Consider the following 22,341-nt stretch of genomic DNA (forward strand, 5'->3'; position numbering starts at 1 on the left):
CATGCATGAAGCCCTGGGTTCGATTCCTCAGTACCACATACACAGAAAAAGCCAGAAGTGGTACTGTGTGCTAGCCTTGAGCAAAAGATCATAGACAATGCCCAGGCCTGAGTTCAAGTCCCAGGACTGGCCAAAAAAAAAAAAAAAAAGAATGAACAAGAACAAGTAGAAGCAGGAGCTGGGCAAGGAGTGTTTTAGGCAAAGATCAAGGATGGAGAAGCATAAATCACCTTGGCGAGATCTAGAAAGAAAGGAAGGAAGGAAGGAAGGAAGGAAGGAAGGAAGGAAGGAAAAAGCTGAAGGTCTGGAGAGACACTGATGTATGCAAGTTGAGTTGATTATGGAAGCCCTTGTAGACCAGGTAATAACAAAATTGAAGATCCTCCTCAGTTTCCCAATGTCACTTGCTTATTTTAGCATAATAATGAATTTGTAGAGAATAAAAGAATCTGCAATAGACTTCCAAGTGCACATACTCTAAGTACTCCATTATCTCATTACAATACAGTAAAATACTTATAAACTGTTCCATTAATATACAATAAAATACTGTAAAGTATTATTATATACACTAGCTAGTTCCTGTTAATTCTATGCTGTATACTATCAAACAGAAGGGATAACCTTAAAGTAAGATAACCAGGTGAGTTTTAAGCTAAAAACCAATGAACTTAAGAGCAATACAATAAAAACACAGAAACACTTTCTGCTGTATTAAAACTGTAAAAAGTTTACAGGCAAAAACTATGGAAAATGGAAGGTGTAAAAGGATGAACTATAGAAAAAAAATGAACCCTTAAGTTAGAAGCTAACTATGAAAAAAGGATTGTGGTGACTAAAATGGCTAACCACTATACCTAATTCACTTGTGGGTATTGAAGACACATTCATATATGTAAAATTTGTATTCACACAGAGACCAATCAATGCTTTAGGGAAAATGATCATAGCATTCTAGGACTCAAAAGTGGCTTGTACCTATAATCCTAGACACTTAGGAGTCAGATCTGAAGACTGCAGTTTGAAGCCAGCTCAAAAAGTCAAGTCCATGGGACAGTTCTTTGAAATCAGTTCAGGTAGGAAAGTCCTTGAAACTTTAACTCCAATAATCTCCAATTAACCACCAAAAGCTCCAGCCTTAAGCAAAAAAAGCTAAGGGACAAGCTCTGAGTTCAAGTCCAGTACTGGCAAGAAAGAGGAAAGCAAGCAAGCAAGCAAGCAAGGAAGGGAGGGAGGGAGAAAGAGAAAAAGAAAATGAGAAAGGGAGAAGAGGAGAGGAGAGGGGAGGAGAAGTGGGGAGGGGAGAAGAAGGGAGGGGGAGAGGAGAAGAATGTTGCTTTGTACCAACAACCTACACTGTTAACATTCATACCAGGAAAATGGTACAATTGACTGGTTTTTATTAGTTGCTACATAGCGTCATGTCTCACAAAGTGGAGTGATAATGTAGGTTTCTTCAAATTATTTTACTATTAAAACTCCATATGACAAGAAATAGCTATTACTTTTAAGTGCAATTTAATTGCTAAAAGGTTACCCATATTTTTTGTCTTGAAAATATTCTTTATTTCTCTTTTCTCAAGAATCTATTTAATATCTAAGGCTCACATTTCTTAAATATTTGTCTTAAAAAATCATAGCTGCAAAATATTACTATATGTAGTTTTAGTGTCAAACGTCTATGCTACCAATAAGTGTGTACTCAAAAACTTTCTCTGATTTACCTATAATGAAAGTATAGTTATAAATGTTTTTAAAGTACTGGGGAAAATTTAGGACACTTAACCTTTGAGATTCTTTAATAGGCATTGTAAATGTGATCTAAAATATGCAAAAACTTTTGTGGAGATTCTTGGGATATGCCATTTTAACATCCTGCTTAGATAATGCTTCTGCCATTTTCATAGGCTTGTGAGAAGCTGTTACGCTTCCTGTTTATTAAATACAGACAATTCACCATCAGATTTTATAGTCATTCTCAAGCACATACTAGCATCAAACCACTTCTGATCAATTTCAACTCCAATGGACTTTGCTCCTTCTAAGCACCATTCAAAACCACAGAGAACTTTCTCTTGTAATTCGGGTCTGAAGATCAGATTTTCAAATTGACTCAAGTGCTGATAAGACTGTTTTATACCAGGACAGAATTTCAATTCTATCTAACTTGATCACTACACCCACTAAGCTAACAAACTCCTTCTTCTATAGCACCTCCTTGAGTTTCTGCTACACATATAAACAGATAAATACTTTCAAAAGATAAAAGAAAACTTGTTTTCTTAGTCTCATCTAAACTCTCATCATAATTTTGAAGACAATTTAAAGATTTAATGAATGATGAGCACAATATGGGGGGTGGGGGGAAACCTCTCTATTTTTTTTCTGTGGGAAAACAACACTTTAAATATACTAATAAATACTACATGTACTCTAATGTATTTACTGGCCACAAATTAGAAAAATTATTTATATGTTTTTCCTGGGAATTTTTCTACTCTATACTTGAAAATAAGATTTTAGTCTTTCTAGCAGAACTGTGGCTCAAAGTGGTAGAGTACTAATCTTGATTGAAAGAGCTTAGGGACTGGGCCCAGGCCCTGAGTTCAAGCCCCATGACTGATCTAGTACTGAAACTAGATCAAATGATTAAGTATTCTGATTATTATATATGGGGAAATAACAATTCAATGTAGAGATCCTAAAGGAAAATAAATTCTGAAGAAGTAAAAAAAATTATTTACAAAATTTTTTACAATTTTGAATGTGAATAGGCACCAGTAGCTCATGTCTGCAATCCTAGCTACTCCAGAGACTGGGATCTGAGGGTGGAGGTTTAAAGCCAGCCTGGGCAGGAAAGTCTGTGAGACTCTTATCTCCAATTAAACAGCTACAAATGTGACTCAAGTTGTAGAGAGTCAGCCTTGAGTGAAAAAGCTAAAGGGCAACACCCACTCCCTGAGTTCAAGCTCCAGTCCTAGAACAAAAAGAATGAATGAATAAATTAATAAATAAAACAAAGAATTCTAGCCCAAGGGAGATTAGATCTCTCCCTCATGTACATCATCCTGAGGTGAGAGAGAATATAGACTCACCAAAATAGTATCTCTGTAAAGAAGCTCATACTGTACTTCTCATCTGAATAGTCTACTTTCTGTAAAATCAGAGGTGATGATATCCTTATATTCTGTAACTGACTATTTTTATGAAAATTTGAACTAGAAATTGGAAGGCCAACTCCTTGTTTATGGCAGAATGTAACATTAAACTTTTACAGTAGGTTAGCCTGCAACTTCAGTCTCACATTCACTTCGTATTAATTACTACTACATTAATTAGAATTCTAAGACAAATCTATCTAGTTTTGAATCACTAATCCACCTTGGAGTTGTCTGATGTTGGACAAGTTCTTTAAAACTCTCCCTTCAGGGTGATATGGTCTGAAAAGAAATGTATTCTTTACTTCACTTATGTAACTATAACCCCTCTGAACATCACCTTCATAATAACAAGTTTTAAATTAACAAAAAAATTTAAACCCTCCCCCTTCATTCATTTTTCTCATCACCCATCAAGAATACAGAATCGATTTATAAAAAGGTAAATTATTTGTAGAAAAAATGCAGAAACAAATAAAGAGGTATTTGGAAAGATTTTTAATTCTGAAAATATTGTACAAATGTTTTTTTTTCTTTCATGCATTTGTTTCTAAAGCCTTTATAAGATTATTTCTTTGTTGCTTTGTATGTCCTTCCCCCACAGTATAACCCCTGCTTTCACTGTATTTGATGTCGGTATAATTTGTGGAGGGGAAGGGGAAAAACAAGTCGTTTAAATAAGGATACAGGTGGACCCGTTGCAACAATGGAAAGTTGTTTTTTTTTTTAACATTAATGACTATACATGATTGAAAGTGTTACAACCATAAACATGCCACATAAAACCAATTTTTTTTCAAAACAGAAAAATCTGGGAGGAGGCAGCCCAAGTAACTAAAGTATTACCACCAAAGTATATTTGATGTCCACGAGTAAAAAAATTATAGTCATTTGCTCTAATCATTATGACCACTTGAAAAGAAACCTCTTTAAGCCTGTCAGAGTAGAAAACACTAGTACTTCAGTAAACATTAAACTCTAGTTCCAAGAGATGGGATCATCAGTCACACTGCACGTTCATGGAAGTAAACACAACATACATGGACTTTTCTCCTAGCCTCAGAGGTAAGAAAGAAGGCCAACTGGCCTTTCCTTCAACAGAGAATCATACTTTGTTAATAACCACTGGCCATTCTCCTTTTTATTCTAGGTGAGCACACAGACCTCCCCTTCCCCTAGTATTCTCATTCTTTACTCATTTAGCAGCCAGAGCAGCCTCCACATGATTCAAGGATTACAGAAGACTTAAAAGTTACTTACAGAGACTGCAAAGCACTCAGTCCACGAATGGCTTCACTGGGTACTGTTTTCAATTGATTATTCTGGAGAGTTCTGGAAGGAAATTTTCAGTTAGTGATTAATAAGCAATTTTTATCTTAAAAGAATTTGGAGCCATTACTTCCCCTCCTCCATTCTCAAAAAAAGTAAGAAGCATCTGAGATGAAGTCTTAACTGAAACTTCTGCTACTATTCTAAGCCACCTCTAAAACACACCTGCTAGGTAACTTTCATTTCCAGCAGTTGTTTCATTCCTGGGAACTAAGACACCTTAGCTAATGTTCAAAAGTTTAGGCACTAGTTAATGTTATTGGAGGCATAAAAAATTATAACTGGGAATTGTAATAAGCAAATCCACATGAATACCTAATACCTTTTCCAACTGGAATTAAAGAAACCTGGCCGTTAGATAAAGCTTATTTTGCCAGGAGGAAAGAACCTTTGCTCTTAGGGAGAATCAGACACATCTGCATATAGGACCCACACAAAAACTGAGCCCTTATCATCTAAGGGTGATGGCCTGGAGAAAAGAGGCAGAGATTCCTATTGAATATGGAATTCTTTTAATTTCTGCCTAATACCATTTCTGTCACTTTAAAGAAATGACAGTCTGACACAAATCATAACCCAGGCAATGGAAGAGGCAGGGGCCTACCAAGCTTACCAAACTAAAGTACCTTGCTCAGGTTGTGAACAATGTGAAAAGTAGATGCAGTCACTTCACCTGTTTCTCAGTTTCCTACACTCCAAGCTCTGCCAGGAATTTATTTCCTGATCCTTCCCCAGCTACATAAATCATGGGCATAGCAATTCCTTCAGCTCTAAAAATGCTTTTAACATTTGAAGCTCTTATAAGCTCTTATCCCTTTTGGGTTAACTAATCCAAAGTTCTAGTAGCTATAAAATAAGTAGAAATAAAACCCAACCAGTAGAGCTTAAATATGGTTTTGATTTAATGCATTAGCTTCACAAAAAGCCTAATATACAACTGTAATAGCCTAAAGGTCAGAATGCCTCCTATTTAGTTTTAACTTTTTTTATCTAGACCCACGGTTGTCTAAATCAACCTCTAGCCTCCCACACTACTCATTGGCCACCCCTTATATCTTTTAATCCTGAACTGAAAAAATCTGTGCTTAACCTAGGTCCAAGCATGTCTACTTTGTAGAAAGAAAATACACAGCCAGCTGTGAAACTCTAAAATTGCATTACTTACAGAACTTTGAGTTCTTTCAAACCAGACAAGGCCTTTGGATGGATAAAAGAAAGGTCGTTGCCAGCCAATTGTCTAGAAAAAAAAAGTAGCAAGAGAGAAAAAAGAAGTAGTAATTCAGACTTAAACTTCACAGCGTACTATAACCTAATCTATGATTAAAACTCTATCTTAACATTTCGCAAGTCTATGTGACATTAAACATGGACTTCAACCTTTGCTAAAACAATTTCAAGATTCTTCCAATAAGATAAGCATTTCTAGCATTAAAAAAAAAACTTTCCATACAGTAATTTAAGCAGACACATTTTTATTCTGGTGAGGTCAAGCAAGCCAAAACACATTAAGCCAAATTAAGTTTGCTATTCATGGTCATTCTGCAGCTTGCAATGTTGTCCAAGGGCCTCATAAAATGCAGACTACTAGTCAGCAGGCAGAAATGTTTGTTCAGATCACAGCAAACCAGTCTGTCAAGAGAGAATGTCTGGGGAGGTAAGGCAGCTTGATATCTCAGCATAACCCAGGGTAACATATTTCAGGGGCAAAAAAGGGGGAGTCATTAGAGGTATAACTTTCCCAATAAAGGCCTACATATACTTCATACTTTTAAAGACAATGGTTTCCTAAAACAATTTTACAACAGCAAACTTAATGGGGATAAGAGTGATGTATGGAAAGAGAATTCATTCTTTAGGTCCTTTTGTAAGAAATCTGAGCACACAATTCACTTTCCCTCCCATCTCCCATTCAGTGATAACTGAAATGAGAAGAGTAAGACAGAAGAAAAGGCAGGGACAGGGTAAGAATGCATAAAAGTCACTTGTGAACTGAAAGACAATTTTCAAGTATGCACTAGAAAATAATAGCTATGTATCCTCATGATAAAAATTCAGTACCCTCTTGCTTCTGGTTTTGTCCAGGTTATGTCCCTGAAGCAGCTATAGACTATAACTTTTTTAAACCCCACATTAAAAAAAAAAAAAGATGCTAAAGATAGAGAGGCAGTGAAATGACTCCAAGATCAAAAAGGTGGGTATGCTGAGTGATTTCTTCCCAGTGCATGGGTAAATGCTAGATTCTCAGGCAGCACAAGTTTAACATAGGGTTCATGCACCTCAATTTCCCATGTACTTTGCTTCTTCTTCACAAGGCATTTTAACACTCTTTATTGTGTGCTTTTCAAGGATTCTCATAATTTAGATTTCCTAACACCTAACTTGGTAGCACCCTCAGTCTTATTAATGCCACTTTAAATGAAGATCAGGCCTGAAGAATTTCTGAGCTGACAAAGCCATTAGGTCGCTAAGTGACCCAAACCTTTCAAATATCAGTAAGACTTGATTTCCTGATTTATATTTCTTGGAAAGTCCTGTATTGAAGAGAAACAGAGTTTAATCAACCAATCAGAAACAGCAACAAACTTATAAGGCAACTGTCTATCTGTAGCTAATTAAACTAGTTGCTTTGCTTTGCTTTTGTATTGGTCCAACAGAAGCTCTTCTCTTACATTTCGCTGGTGGAACTACAAAACAAGTTCTGGTTGGGGGCTGCCCAATTCATGAATTGATGTTTGTTCAAATAAACTTTTAAAAATCTGACTGTGTAAGCCAGACATGGTGGTAAATGCCCATAATCCTAGCACATGGAATTACCTAAAGCATGAGGGTTGTGACTACAAGGTGAGACTGGACTATATATTAGTCATAAAGACATACACTCATAAATATTGCTGGGCTTCAGTTTACTTTTTTTTTTTTAACTTCCATGGCCTTATATCCCTCAGAGTTCACTATATGTAAAGTGAAGTGTTGAAGATGACAGTTTTCAGGCCTGACTGCTTCCACTTTAAAAAATATTTCTTTTTGATAAATCACATTTCTTAAATGCTTCATCTTGCAGCATCATTTTCATCCCTTAAATATTCACTGAAGAGTTCATTTCTTTCCAACATGCACCTTGTGCATGAATACTTGTGGCACATAATTAAATTTGGTTGCAGGTTATCTTCTATTAGTTGTTTCTTAAGTGTGGGTCTTGCAGTATAAGTACAAATGTTTCTAGGAACAGAGCACACATCTCACATTCTATACCACCAATCAATGTCTGCTTTCTCCTAAATTCCTGTAGGAAAATGTTCACCATGCACTTGGTGCAGCATCCCTGGTCTGCTTGAATATAAGCTTGGTATAAGCACTTTTCAGGGTGTTCTGTGTCCCAAGCTTGTTCATTACCTTCAACAAAGGGTAACCACAGCTACAGTGCAAAGTGTTTCAAGGTCACCTTTCAAAAGATCAATCTGCTCCATGAGGGCCTAGAAAGGCAGTAGCCATCTTCCCTCCGTCAACTCAAATAGTCATGTGACTCCTTTCTCCCTGACTGTCTGTAAATCCAGTGTTAGAAAAGCTAATATGTTTTAAATGTCTTTGCATCTATCAGTGTTCCTTGATGTGTTCTGTATATTGGGCTGAGATTGTGAAAAAGAGTATTTTATAAAGTAACAAAGAAGGTGGCAAAAAACAGAACACTTGGTTATCTTAACTTGTCAGCAAAAGAGAGTGTTTAACCACATTAGCCAAAATATTTTCTTCCTTTTCCCAAATCTCTGCCCCTCTAGAAACCATGGGAAAACTAAAAGTAACCTAACTTCAAAAAGCATTCTCTTTCTCTTCTACTTATCATTAATATAAATGACAAAATGAGCTCCCTGCATGAGGCTTATCCTGAAACACAAGCCAACTATCTGGAGAAATAAACATTCCTAGTATGTGGTGGATGGTGATAATGCTACATGAGAGGACACACTACTTTGATTATTACTTGGTTTCTTACTAGAGTAAAGATATCATGTGGAGCCTTGGGGAATGGATATACCTAAGTTCACCATGCTGCTGGGCTTCCAGAAGGCTCCAGCAATTACATTCTTCAGAGCCTTTTCTTATTTTGCTCTTTTATTTTTTTCTTATAAAGCAGTAATACAGCAGATCTGGGGCATGCTTTGGGCCTAAATCTGTGCATCCAAAAAAGAGCAAAGTGAATAAATAGCAGGGCTAACATATAGCTATCAATTAACAGATCACATATAGACATTTGAGTACCTGAGAGGTTAGCTGACTTAGCTAAGCTTTAAGTCACACAACCAAGACTTTAATTCTTGCCTGGCTGGCTACAATGTTTATCATTTTCCTCTTGACCTGTGATTCCTCTGGGGTGTCACCAAAAGATTAGGAAATAATTCCCAGAAAGGAAAGATGGAGCAAAGCAGATCTGGAAAAGGTATAACCTTGTTTGAATATTAATACCTCTCACCCAGCAGCCCAAAGCTAACAAGGCCTGTCTATGCACTAATAGCAGACACATTAGCCAAAATTATGAAGAAATTCCCAACAGATCAACAGTACACCCTCCCCACAGCTGCAGATAACTTGAGGCAAAGGCTGAAAAAGGAATCAGCCTTTTTTACTTGATCTTGTACCAGGACTCTGCTTACAGTTTAGAGCATTTAGTGGGGAAGGAAGGGATAGAGGGTGTGTGTGTGTGTGTGTGTGTGTGTGTGTGTGTGTGTGTGTGTGTGTATGTGTAAGCACATTCCAAGGGGGGAAAATGGTATAAGAAGTGCCAGTAAAGAAAGCACTTCACATTTCATGTCTAGGTTTGTACTTCAGTGCCATCAACCTCAGAAAACCTTTTTCTACTATGCATGTGTGTTTGTATATATTTATGTATGTATATATGTATGTATGTGTGGATGTATAATTTAGAATTCTCCCAATAGCAACTAATCCCAAAGAGGAAAAAAAACCAAAGGGTAAGAATCGAAGGAAGAAAGTTCTATCTTTCTTATATATCTATATATATATGTCTATATATCCAGTAGATAGTCCCAGACATTCCTTTGTCCCTCTGCACCTGTCTCCAAAGAGCATAGGAAGAGTCACTCTGTAAGTCTTCGATCTATTCACTCTTATTCTTTTTGTTGTTACCTGAGTGTAGGCCCCATTTTTTTTTCTCACCTGGATTACTGCCATGAACTCCCACGGAACTCCTGCCTCAAACCACTTAATTATAATACTCTGAGATCCAAATCTTTAAAAAGTACAACTCTGAGCATTATTCCCAAAGGCTCATTTTTCCCCTGGTGAATTTGCTGGACCTACAAGTACAACCTTATTATTTTCCACCTTAATTCTGCGGGCCCTGTCTTCTACACCCGAGCACTGTTATATGTCCAAGCATACCAGGCTTTCTCCACTCCTGACTCTGCTCACCTCTTTTTTCTTCACCTGAAATACCCCTCCTCTAGCCTCTGCCAACTGGAACATAGTTCAGACTGCCCAAGTTGGATAATACTACCACTATAAAACCATTTTGATATCACCTTCCTTTGATTCCATTGGCACCTGAGATAAAACTTTCTCACTGACTACATCTTAGTTTTCATCACTGGAAGAAATGGGAAGTGCTCTATTTCAATGATCAAGAACTAGGTCTTACTTATTTAGGATGATTTTGTTTAGAATCTTATATGCAGCAGAAACTTATGTTAGCTACAATGCCTCAGCTGAGCTCCAATATATAATGTGATTTGAAAATGTAACTCTGCTCAAGAGTGGAAAACTTTTCTAGTTTCCCTTTTCTATATACTTTCTCTCTTTCATTTGAACTCTTTCACTTCCCTTTATATGCTTTATAGAGAAAAGCTACTTGCCTGCTCTTGAGTGCCAAGGAACAACTGTCTTTCTCCACATATTCTGAAAGCATGCATTTTCTTAAACTAGAGGGACAAGGGGCTTAAAATATCAGAACATCTCAGAACATCAGTTCACTGGCCAGAAGTAGTATCTCAATGTACACCATAATGGGCAAATACTCAAAGAGAATTGAAACAAGTCAAAAGGGCTTTGAATAGTGACAAATCTACTTCAAGGTAAATACAACTCATTATGCTTGCTATAATAGTCCCAAAGCAAAGGAAGAAAAGACAGAGAAGAGACCAAAAAAAGTGGAAGAAAGGTAAGTATCAGTCCATTAGACTTCTGCTTGCCTAGTTGTTCTGGAACTGTTCCAGAAGCAGAAAAAAATGGTTTAGTGTGTAATGTCTTCATGAATCCCTCTTGTGTGCATTTATTATTCATAAGGAACAGGGATTCACATTAGGGGCTCCTTTCAGGGGAAGATTTGGGGAAAGCAGAGATTTTCAACCATCCTCTACTTTTAATGCATAGACTACACCAACTTTTCTATCTGCTGTTTTTACCAACATCAAGAAATAAGAAAACCATGCTGGCATCAAGAAATAAGAAAACCACGCTGGTTAAATAGGGGTCACTGGTCAACAGTAAGTATCAATAAGTACATCACATTTCAAAAGGGAGTCTAGACTGGAATTAGAGTGGGATTTTTTTAAACATGGGAAACAACTGAAATAAGAGAGGCAAATGCAAAGGAGACAATAAACCAATTGATGGTGCTTTGTTGAGAAATGTATGGATTTGAGTTTCTTCTGTCCTACAATGTAAATTTCACCACAGCCATTTGGCTGGAATTCTAGACAAGAATTAGTGGAATACGGACATTAGTACACACTAACTAGACGTGTACTGAGCTGAGGGAAGACAGATGAGGGTTCCGTGGTTTCCAGCAGCTGTTGTGAAGAGATATGGGGTGGAGAAGGCAAAGGGAGACCACAGCAACTGTGGAAGAAAGGCAGGAAATGTGCTTTGCACAAAAATAATACAGAGCTTTACAAATGACAGCTTCTCTCATATACTAGAGAGATTAAACAGAAGGTTACACAGTTTCCCAACCACTCAGGTCCCCAATATATCTCCCTCCCCCCACCCTCTCTCTCTCTTTCTCTCTCTAATTATTATTTTGCTAGAGTGATTACAAGATTGCTCTTTTGTCAAATCCTAATAGAAAAGTACTTGGAGAACAGCCCTTCTCTCTAATCAACACTTATCTGCCCCTCAGCCATATCTTTTCTCCTCCCTCACGGTTTCTTTCTGTACCTACCTTTGAAGCCAAGCAAAGGGAAGTATCACAGATCATATCCAAACATGTCCAGGCTGACTTGCCTGTGATACCATTAAATTTACTCAAGTGGATAGATTGCCAGATCGTCATGCTACATGTAGAGTACAATAGGCAAACCACTATCCTGTCTTCAGAGAACATGACTCTAGTTTAAAACTGAATGAACAAGTATGGCCATGAGAAAATATTTAACAGGAAGTGTGTGATATTCTTGTACCAAATATAAGTTAAGATCACCAAAAGCCAAAATGTTGGCAAACTGCTTAAAAGAGAGAGGGGAAGGGGGAAGCCCTGATAATACACATTTCTCTTATAAATCCTAAGCCATGTATTCATTTATATGTGAAGACCTATGTGTATAGTCATGTCTATACCTGAAAAATATACCTGTCTATACATGAAAAATATAAAGATATGAAGAGGCTCACTAGTTTCTGGCTAGGAATAGTCGGTGTCCATGTAGTTAATAAAAATATGAGCATTTGTTTAGTCCTTTTTGGTTTCATTATCCTACTATATTGGCCCTTAAAACAAATTTGTCAGTTGTCCTGATAAGCTTATTAGACCTATTCTGTTGTTTTTTGGTTTTGGTAGGGTGTTTTTCCTTGAATGGATGAGGAATGTGAACTTCTTGCCCATGGTCATACAGTACAGATGAATGATGCAATTTCTAGAAATATAACAATGTGGGGGAGGGGTTGGTGTTATTTCTACCTTTGATGTAAGAGCCCCAAAGGACACTGTTGTTGTTGTTTTGTGAATAAAGAAATTCAACAACTAAACAGCTGCCTTTCTAATTCCCCTTGGACATTCTAGGAAGAATCATTTGTTACAGTAGATCAAAGTAGCCTTTGGTCAATGGATAATGTCTAGCCTGGTTACCCCATTTCTTTCTTGTTTTTGTTGGTTGGTTTGTTTGTTCGTACTGGGCAGCAAACTCAGGGCCTTGCACAAGCTAGACAAGCACTCTACCACAGCTACATGCCTAGCCCCATTACTTTATTTCTTCATATACCAGGTGGTTTCATCTAACTCTTATGTAACTATGTATAAAAACTGAATATGTTTTAAGAATATATATTTATTAAGAATATTCTTGATATTTTTAAGGTAGTCTTTCTTTTCAAGAAGAGGAAAATATTTCATATGTATAGATGAAATACATGAAACATATTTTCATATGAGACACACATATATGTTTCTGTATATAGATGTATTTCAAAAACTAAAACAGGAATGCATAAAAAAGTAAAATGTCCTGATAACAACATGTGTAGATGACCTAGAGCCTTTTGATATACTAAAAAGCTTTATTTAAAGAAATTTCATTTCTACTTGTACCCAATTTAATTTCTACTTGACTCACACTAAACTAACCTACATAAAATTTCATTTTAGGGCTTAAATTTAAAGAACAAACAAAGAAACAAACAAATCCCTAGCAGGTATGTGCCAGTGGCTTACACTTATAATCCTAACTACTTAGGAGCCTGAGAATGGGAAGATCATGGTTCAAAGGCAGCTGTTGCTTGAGTCTTTCTCAGTCCAAGCTGGATTCAGGGGCATATGCCTATCATCCCAGTCTATGTGGAAAGCTGAGACTGGGAGAATCCTGGCTCTAGGCCAGCCCACGCAGAAAAGTCTTTAAGACTCCATCTCCACACAGGGAAGCTGAACACAGATATGTGAGTGATTCTTCAGACAATGTAAATCACTTACCCTCAAGCAATAAGCATATTCTTACTGTTTATTCTAACATTAATGAAGAAATATTTATTTAACTACCATAGACCAAACACCATAGGTCTGTCAAAGGAAACAATGAATTTTCCCAGCACATTTCTCATTTCCTTCTTTTAAATAAAGTAACCCATTCATCATACAGGTCAATGGAATTTAACATTTATATAGGCTGTAAGATTTCTGACATCAGTAAATTCAAGATGAGAAGAAATCCTCTGTCTTAACCTCTCCCTTACTTTCATGTTAAAAAACATGGCTTATTATCACTAAAGATCATCCAGAAGTAACCATGGCCCTTCCATAGAGAAAGTTCAAGGAACAGCCAAGTACACACTGATCTATGTAGAACACAAAATAACAAGCCATACAATCTGGTGCTAAGAGGCAAGGAGAAGACTTTCAGAGGGATTTAGGAATGGAAAGCCAGGGAAGGCTACATGTAGCAGCAAGGGCTGAAAATTAACTGCATAAAACGGGCAATGTTCCAATAATATATACCTTATACTGGGGAGAATGCTGTGGTCACCAATCACCCATTCATTTATGTCTCTTCCTGGTAGATCCTGATTTCATTCTGTATCTCCTCCTTTATAGGACGCAGCTCCATGAACAATAAAACCTGCCTTCACCAACCATGCTGGTCCCATTGTAGTAAGTGGTTTAGTAGTAGACCTGTGACCCTAGCCCTGGTCAAGGTTTCTCGGTGAAGGTTTCTGAGAGAGAATAGCTTTCCTTCTAAATGAGGAGACATTAGAAGGGATGATATCTTCTTCTACCATTTTATCTCAACATACTATAAGAAGGGACAACAATCATGTTGAGATCAGATGACTAAGAAGTGGGTTTTTGTTTCATTGTTTGTCTACATTTTTTACATATCCTTCTGTATGTCCAGATTTTAAGACTGAGTATGCATTAAATTCATATATATATATATATATATATATATATAAAATTTTTCTATATATAATCTCTTTCCAAGAGATAATTTCTAGGTTTTAATAAGCACTATTACATTTTGAGATTATCTTAAAATCCATATGTGTCTATAAGAAAGATTATTTCTGGCATCTCTAACACGACCATTTATGAAGCATATATAGGACCCAAACTAATAATAGATAGTGAAACCAAGGAAACAATGAATACATCCTAAGTAAATGTTTTATTAAATATTGCACTTAAATAAGCATGGCCTTACCAAGGGTAGATAATATGGTGGCTTATTTCCTTGCAGGAAAATTTAATCTTAGTTGTGGAAAATAAAACACATTTTCATTTACTTATAATCTTGACTATATTTGGACAAAGAATCAATAATCAGCCTTGATTAAAATAAGTAAATGAACCAGAAATCTATGGTTTCATTTGCCTCTTCATATTCTCTGAATATCATGTCAAGCTTGCCATGAACTGCTTAATTCTCCTGTTTGATTTCTCCTAGTTCCCTATTAAATCTGGATATACTAAACTTAAGTTCTGCGTATATCACATCTCTAAACCCTTTCAGTCCTAAGCTGTTAGGCACTATAGGACACTGTAGTGTATGGCACTACTTGTATATCCAAGCTTTAAATGAGACCAAACTCTTCTTTCATAATATTTTGTTAATTTTAGATGGACCCAATTAAACAACATTTTCTACAGTTGTGTATAGTCACTAGATTCTAGTGGGCTGTGATAACTCTGTGTCCCTTTCCTCTTTTCTTCTGTTGGTTTTGGAAGACTACTTCTTCATTCTAAGTAGTACTATTGGGGATGAAATCCATGACCCAGGTGAGATCACACTATCCTGTACAGAGTGAATGGTTCAAAGACAGGCAGAGGAGGCAAGCCTCAACAACTAGAACCCTCCAAAAGGTTTCTTTCTACTAAAAGCAGCAAGAAATGATTTATTTTTATGGAGTGCAAAGATGCATATAGAACTGTAAAAGTTCTATTTCTCACTATCTCAAGACAGGCTCATTACGATAGGAAAGAAAGGGGGGAAAATACAAAAATAAAGACAATAAGGTCAAGAAATAGAAAGTGTAGCAAAACCCTTATAACTTCAAACCTCAACATCCAGTATTCTCTGAAGCCAACTTGACCTCTGGACCTTCCAGTTCTGCATGAAACAGTAAGTCCTGGGTTTCTATCTCTTAAACTAACCAGGGGATTCCTGTTATATACATTATATATTTCAAGCTTTACTCATCCCCAAATCCAGGAGGTCACTGACTCATCCTCCCAAAATTTGCATTTCTGAATAATCTTTACCCCAAAGTCACTGTCAACACTCTACTGAAACAAATCTTAGAACACTTAAAGAAAAATCTTTCTTCAGTAGCTATGGGCATCTCTCTCCAGAATGATGATGTTGATCCCTGGTTCCTTTGTGAAAAGCCTCTTCTCCCACAGCTCCTGGAGCAAACTTCTGCCCTAGTTCTCTGGCATTTGGTCTTCTTCCCACACCCTGATTCAACTTATTTCCCAAAGCGTTGTCTTTGGCCTTCTTCCTCTTTCTTCTGCCCTTTCTCCTTGGCAAGCCTTACGTTTATTGAAGGTCATATTTAATCAAGTTATCAAAAAGAACAAAACTTCTCTTCAACAGGCAGTTAAGAAGTTAAACTCCATTGCTCTGCTAAGAGTGGTCCTCACTCAGCATGGTCCCCAAGGTTTCTAGGTTTCTTTTTTGTAGCTTGGTTTCAAAATTTCATACTCTAATAGAACTTAACATTTTTGCTCCCATCCCAGTCAGTCTCCCTATCTCTGCTCATGCTCCTTTGCACATCTCCTCATGCATAACTCCTATTATCCCTCAAGGCTCTCCAGAAATGCCAACTCTTTGATGAGGTCTTCTTTAATCTTTCTTGCTAGAAGTAATTTCTCTTCTCCTTTGAACTCCCATAGCTGGAGCCCACTGCTCATCTCCCTTGAAGGCAAGAATCTCATTGAATTCAGCACTGAACACAGTGCTTTAGCTGACAGAAGTGTGCTGAGTTAATGTATGGCCTAGTAAGTCTTTCCTCAATTTGTTCACATGTACAGGGACATAGGCAGACGTAGCTAGGACTGACACCAGATGATATATTACTAATGAGCTTTGTGGTCTTGGACACTTGTTAAAAAAAAAATACTTGAGATCTCCTCATCAGCAAATTGGAAATAAATATACCTTATAAAATTTTATACGTTGAAACAAAATCAACAGAATAATGCTCTACAGTGGACAATCCAGAACCTCATATGCCCAAATTAGTATAAATTCTCCTCCTATTTCACTAATCTGAGTGATCCCCAAATGACCGATTATGGGAAATGCAGTGAATTAGGTAGTAACACTCCTCCATGAGCTTACTAGACAACAGTAAGGGTGGTAATCTTAACTAGGAACAAGAGATAGCTTCAAACGCTGTTGAATATTATCAGGCAACTGGGCAACTATCTTGTTTTATCTGAGAAATTACTACAGTTGATAGATCTTCCCTGGAAGGCTTCATTAAAGAAGGCTTCAGGAAGGAAACATTAAGTGAATCAAATGCCAGTCTAATTCCTTCTGAGTATAATATTACAAGAGAACAATGGACAGTTATTTTCTCCAGCACTAAAGAATTCACACAGTAAATCTATTTGATAATAATTCATTTCAAATTTCTAAAACTCTTTTTCAAAGTCTTTACCCAAACTAGTATAGTTGGCTACAATTTTTCAAATGGGAAATAATTTTAAGATAAAATGGAAATAATAATGACAGCCAACATCTGGTCAAAATTTATTATGTGCTAAAAACTTAACCACAGTGCTTAGTAAAAAATGAGTGCGCCTAAGAGGCAATAGAATTTATTATCATGAATTTACAGATGAGAATATGGGAGCTTTAGAGAAGCAAGCAACCTTACTAAGGTTATATAGTTTGATTTTAAACCTCCATTTTAAATCATTTACCCTTTAATAAAGTAGTGTAATCATTTAGAATTGTCCGGTAGTTGAATCAAAATGACAGGTGATTTTGAATCCATACTCAAAGACCTACGTTTCATTTCAGCCTTGTGAAGTCTCCCAAGTCAAATTCAGTTTGGAAATAAAATGGCATTGTCCCAGTCACAGAGTGTGTTGTCAACAATAACAAACCAAGTGCCAAGCCTGGTGAAAGTTTCTGCCACATCAGGGTACTATCTACAGCAATTTTTATTTTTCAGAGAAGACCTATGGAAAAGTTGCTGGTATTCCTTAGGCTATTTCAAACTAAATCATTTTCACATCTCTAAATGTCCATCATTCTTCAAATGGCTATCAGTGTCCTGACACATGTAAATGAAAACCAAAAGCATTTGTGGCCATGTTGCATCCTGTAACAGATTCTGTCCCTGCTAAATAAAAGTTTTTCCAAAATTTCTGGCTTTTTTTTTAACATGGCTAACAGACATTTACATTGGCCTACTCCAACTCTTTTCCCAAGTAAAACCACATCTCCTCCAGGAATTTCAAGAAAAAGAAAGACAATCATGTTTACAACCATTAGTGGAATTACCTTACCTCATATGGATAGAGCCCTTTCTGAATACAAAGTACCTTTGATCAAATATCCAATATTTCATTTATAGTAGTTCTGTGAAGAATCTCATTTTAAAGAGAAGTGCAAAAATCAAGAGACTGTCCCAAGATTTTAGTTTTAGAACCTCAGATGTATTCGCTTTAGAGCCAGAACCTAGGTTTTTATATTCCCAGAGAAAAGAAGGAAGGGGGCCTCACTGGTTAGCATGTTTATGAGCTATAAAACATTCAAAAGTAGGCCAAGTGTGAAAATAAAATGATTGACACCAATAGTTTCTAATGTATCTCATGTATATTGAAAAAGGTAGATCAGACATTTCCCTGAGAATAAATACACATTCCTCAACTTTTTCACGAAGAATAAGGTTCTGAAAACCTGACTTCAAGACCCAGGAAAATAAAATGCCCAGCATTTGAACCTGAACAAGACCCTGAACTTCTTCAGCTCAACTTCTACCTTTGTAAAGTAGGCTACTCTTATAGTTATGAGAACAGACTGATATATATCATCAGGCTTTATGCAGATTCTACTGAGGATCATATGTATACAAAAATTAAATTATTTAGGCCCCAAACAGACCAGCTCTTAGTATTTATTTTCTTAAGTGTCTCAGTAAATGGCACCTAGACACAGAAGGCAAAAATCTTAGTCTCCTATTTATTACTCTACTGTGAAATTAAACTCTTTCAGAGTTTCAATTTTTCCTCTTTAAGACCTTTTCATGATCTCACCTCCTCTCTTGACATTTCTCTAGATTTATCCCTTAGTCCATGTCATAACAAGCTACTTCATGTGTCCTGATACTTAGGAAATATATTCTTTATGCCTTCACACATGCTATGAATTCTTCCTGGGGCTTCATTCCTGCCTACCCTCACCTGGAAAATTCCTATATGTCCGGCATGTCTCAGGGGAAGTGATTCTCCATTTATAACCTAAAGTACATGTAGTGCTTTAGGCCTCTACTGATCTATACACAACCCTTCACCACAATGCATATGTTAGTTCCACTTTGTCCCCTAACTTGGTCCTAAACAGCTTTCTTCAATGATGAGAATGATCTATGTCTGGATTAATGCATGAGTTACTCACTACAGGTAAGTACTGAGCACTGGAAATAGTACAGAATTGGGATGTGGCCTAGAGATAGAGCTCTTAGCTAGCTTGTTCAAGCCCTGTGCTCAATCTCCAGCACTACTAAATCAACCAATTGATCAAAAGATCTGTATAATATGGCCAGTTCATCTAAGAAACTACAATGTAGTATCTTCACAAATAAAATTAAAAAAAAAGAAACTACAATGTTCAATTTTCTTAGTTCATTAGTTTTAAAGTAAATAGCCACTTGAGGGTAGTGGTTATGCTAGTAGGCAGAACAGCTCTGAAGAGAGGACCACACTTAGATCGTATCTTTAACACTCACTGTAAGACCCAGCCTGGAATAGGATGTCTAGTGTATTTGCTTAAAAGACAAGTTAATGTGTAAGAGTCTGTAAACTTTGCTGGGTGCTGGTGACTCATACTTGTAATCCTAGCTACTCAGGAGGATTGAGATCTGAGGATTGCAATTCAAAGACAGCCGAAGCAGAAAAGTCTGTGTGAGTCTTATCTCCAATACACAGCAAAAAGTGACGATGTTGCTCAAATGGTAGAGCCCAAGTCTTTAACAAAAGAAGCTCAGTGCCCAGGCTCTGAATTCAAGCCCCAGAAATCACACACACACACACACACACACACACACACACACACACACACACACACATCTATCAACATTTGATCAACTTTGGCCATTCAACTTACTATTACTGCTGAGAAATTATTCTACCCAATACTCTAAGCATCCTAGATCACTATATCAAATTTGGACAAACTCGTTCATATCTTGTAAAGAACACCTCGTTCACATGGAAAAAGCAAAAAAAAAAATCCCTCAGCCAATCATGCATTTCTACTGAAGGGTCTCAGCTCCACAGTCACTGGTAAATGACTTCCAGATGCCTTCTAGACAAATGGTTACACTGTTTATGAAATACTACAAGAGTCATGGCAGCATTTTTTTGGAATGTCAAATTGACTATATTGTTCTTTAAAGAAAAAAATCAGGCATTTACCATATTTGTATTAATGGAAATTAAATTCCCTTGCATGCCCCCAAACTATTGCCAGAATATGCAAGCTTACTTTGAACAGTTGGTTCTGCTAAATGAATTTGTGAAATCCCATACAGTGTTTGGAGTAGGTGTACCAAACTTGATTTGAGGGGCTTTGTTACTGCAATACTGGAATAGAGAGAACATGACCTAGCTACAAAGAGCCAGCAATCAAATTCAATTTGGTTCCAATTAAAAGTCTTAGTTGGCAGAACTGGTGAGGTTGACATATGCTTGGTCATTTGAGACTTTAAGAAATCCAAGATGTACACTTCACAAAGCAGAGATTATATAGGTCTGACTCCACATCTAGTCCCCAGGATAAAATCCCTTAAAGTATAAATGACAATCACAGTCATCAACAAAGGAAGTTTGTACATAATGGCCTCAGCCAGAAACAAGGGAACCCCTCCACTCCTCCACTAGTGCATCATACATCACCAGGGTTACACGATCACTGAACAATCACTTGTTGGTGTCCTTTCTTTGTATAATTGCTTCTGTAAAGAGAAACTAATCCTAAAGTCTGAAACTATATAAGGCAAAAAAAAAAAGACTGAGACAAAGCAGCTTAATGCTTGATTAGGCAATGAAGGTGAAGGCTTCAAATGCATAACTCCTTTTTAGCACAATTTAAAATTTTAACTACAAATTAATAATGTCAGCACAAGTCAATATTCATTATAGAACAAAGTACAGAAGACATAAATAAAATATAGTACACCCCTTTTTCCCAAAGATAATATTTAGTAAATATTTACTATATAAAATTTTCAATTTAAGTAAATATGTTACTATCAAAAAATTATTTATTTATTTAGCCAGTCCTGGTGCTTCAACTCAAGGCCTGATTGCTATCTCTGAGTTTCTTCGTCCTCAAGGCTAGCTAGCACTATACCACTAGAGCTGCAGCGTCACTTCCAGTTTTCCTGTGATTAATTGGAGATAAGAGTCTCATGACTTTCCTGCCCCAGCTGACTTCCAACCAAGATACTCAGATCTCAGCCTCCTGAGTAGCTAGAATTACAGGCATGAGCCACCTGCACCCAACACTATCCAAACATCTAATATTTAAAAATATGTACATTAGGGGCTAGGAAGATGGCTCAGTGGTAGAGTGTTTGCCTTGCATGCACGAGGCCCTGGGTTCGATTCCTGAGCACCACATAAGCAGAAAATCTGGAAGTGGTGCTGTGGCTCAAGTGGTAGAGCGCTAGCCTTGAGCTGAAGAGCTGAGTGACAGCACCCAGGCCCAGAGTTCAGGCCTCAGGACTGACAAAAAAAAGTACATTTTAAATTTTTAATTAAAAACATTTTAAAATATTCTGGCTAGTATTTACTATACAGTAATTCATTCTGTATTCACCAAAATACACTAAGCAAGAGACTATTATTATCCACACCTTCAAGACAAAGAAACTAAGCAGAGAAAGGCTAAGTAATTTAATCCAGTTCACAGACTTATGACAAATAATCTCTGCTCTTTTTCTTTTTGGCTGTGAGAGCATTATGTTCAACTAAGTAGTGTGGGAAAAAATATTTCTTCTTAACTCTATTAAAACCTTAAATGCTCTTCAATACTATGTCAGAAGCAGGGGGAACAATCTGTGTATCTGGAGTACTGCTCTCTGTTCTAAGGGAGGGCCAGAGCCAAGTCAGGAGACAGACATTCACTGAGTTGGCTCCAACAGTCAAGCAGCTGGAGTGCATGGCACAATCTGTACTCTGACTTGGGATTCCTTTAGGGCTATATGTTTTTGGTGCTCCTAGTATACAACAGTCACCTAGCTACGGCCACAAACTTAGCTTGTGCTTTTAAAAGCCTACATTAATTTATGTCAAGTCTGATTTTGTTTTTTTTTTCTACCAAGATTCTTAAAGTGCAGTTTTCAGTTCCTTTAAAAACTTAAAGGCATTGTGTTCTGATGGACATCACACACATGTGGAGAACACAGCCAAAGGGAGATTCTAATAAGGTTAAAAAACAAAACAACAATTCTCCAGTGCAAACTGTTCAAATGAAAAAATGAAGTGCAAACTAGTAAGTTGAGAAATATTCTTTGAGTGAAAGAGGCTGTTAAGAGACCTGGCAGATGTCCCATGCCTTTACCCCATTCCCAAAAGTCATCTGCAAATAGCCAAGAAGATCTGTTATCAGTGTTGTGCTTGCTGCTAGCCTGCTGTCAAACTTGTCTATTGCATCAGACCCTGGAATACCCTATGTTATTT

General features: G+C 36.9%; 1 protein-coding gene across 1 annotated transcript in view; it reads right to left on the minus strand.

The window, feature by feature from the left end:
• The window catches only part of Lgr4 (leucine-rich repeat containing G protein-coupled receptor 4), a 103,451-nt gene that overhangs the window by 22,352 nt on the left and 58,758 nt on the right, over window positions 1–22,341 (minus strand). Inside the window, 2 exon segments of the mRNA XM_013019547.1 lie at window positions 4,419–4,490; window positions 5,653–5,724. Of these exon segments, the coding sequence (XP_012875001.1) occupies window positions 4,419–4,490; window positions 5,653–5,724 (144 nt within the window).

This window comes from Dipodomys ordii, unplaced genomic scaffold (assembly GCF_000151885.1).
Source record: "Dipodomys ordii isolate 6190 unplaced genomic scaffold, Dord_2.0 Scaffold46, whole genome shotgun sequence".
Lineage (NCBI taxonomy): Eukaryota > Metazoa > Chordata > Mammalia > Rodentia > Heteromyidae > Dipodomys > Dipodomys ordii.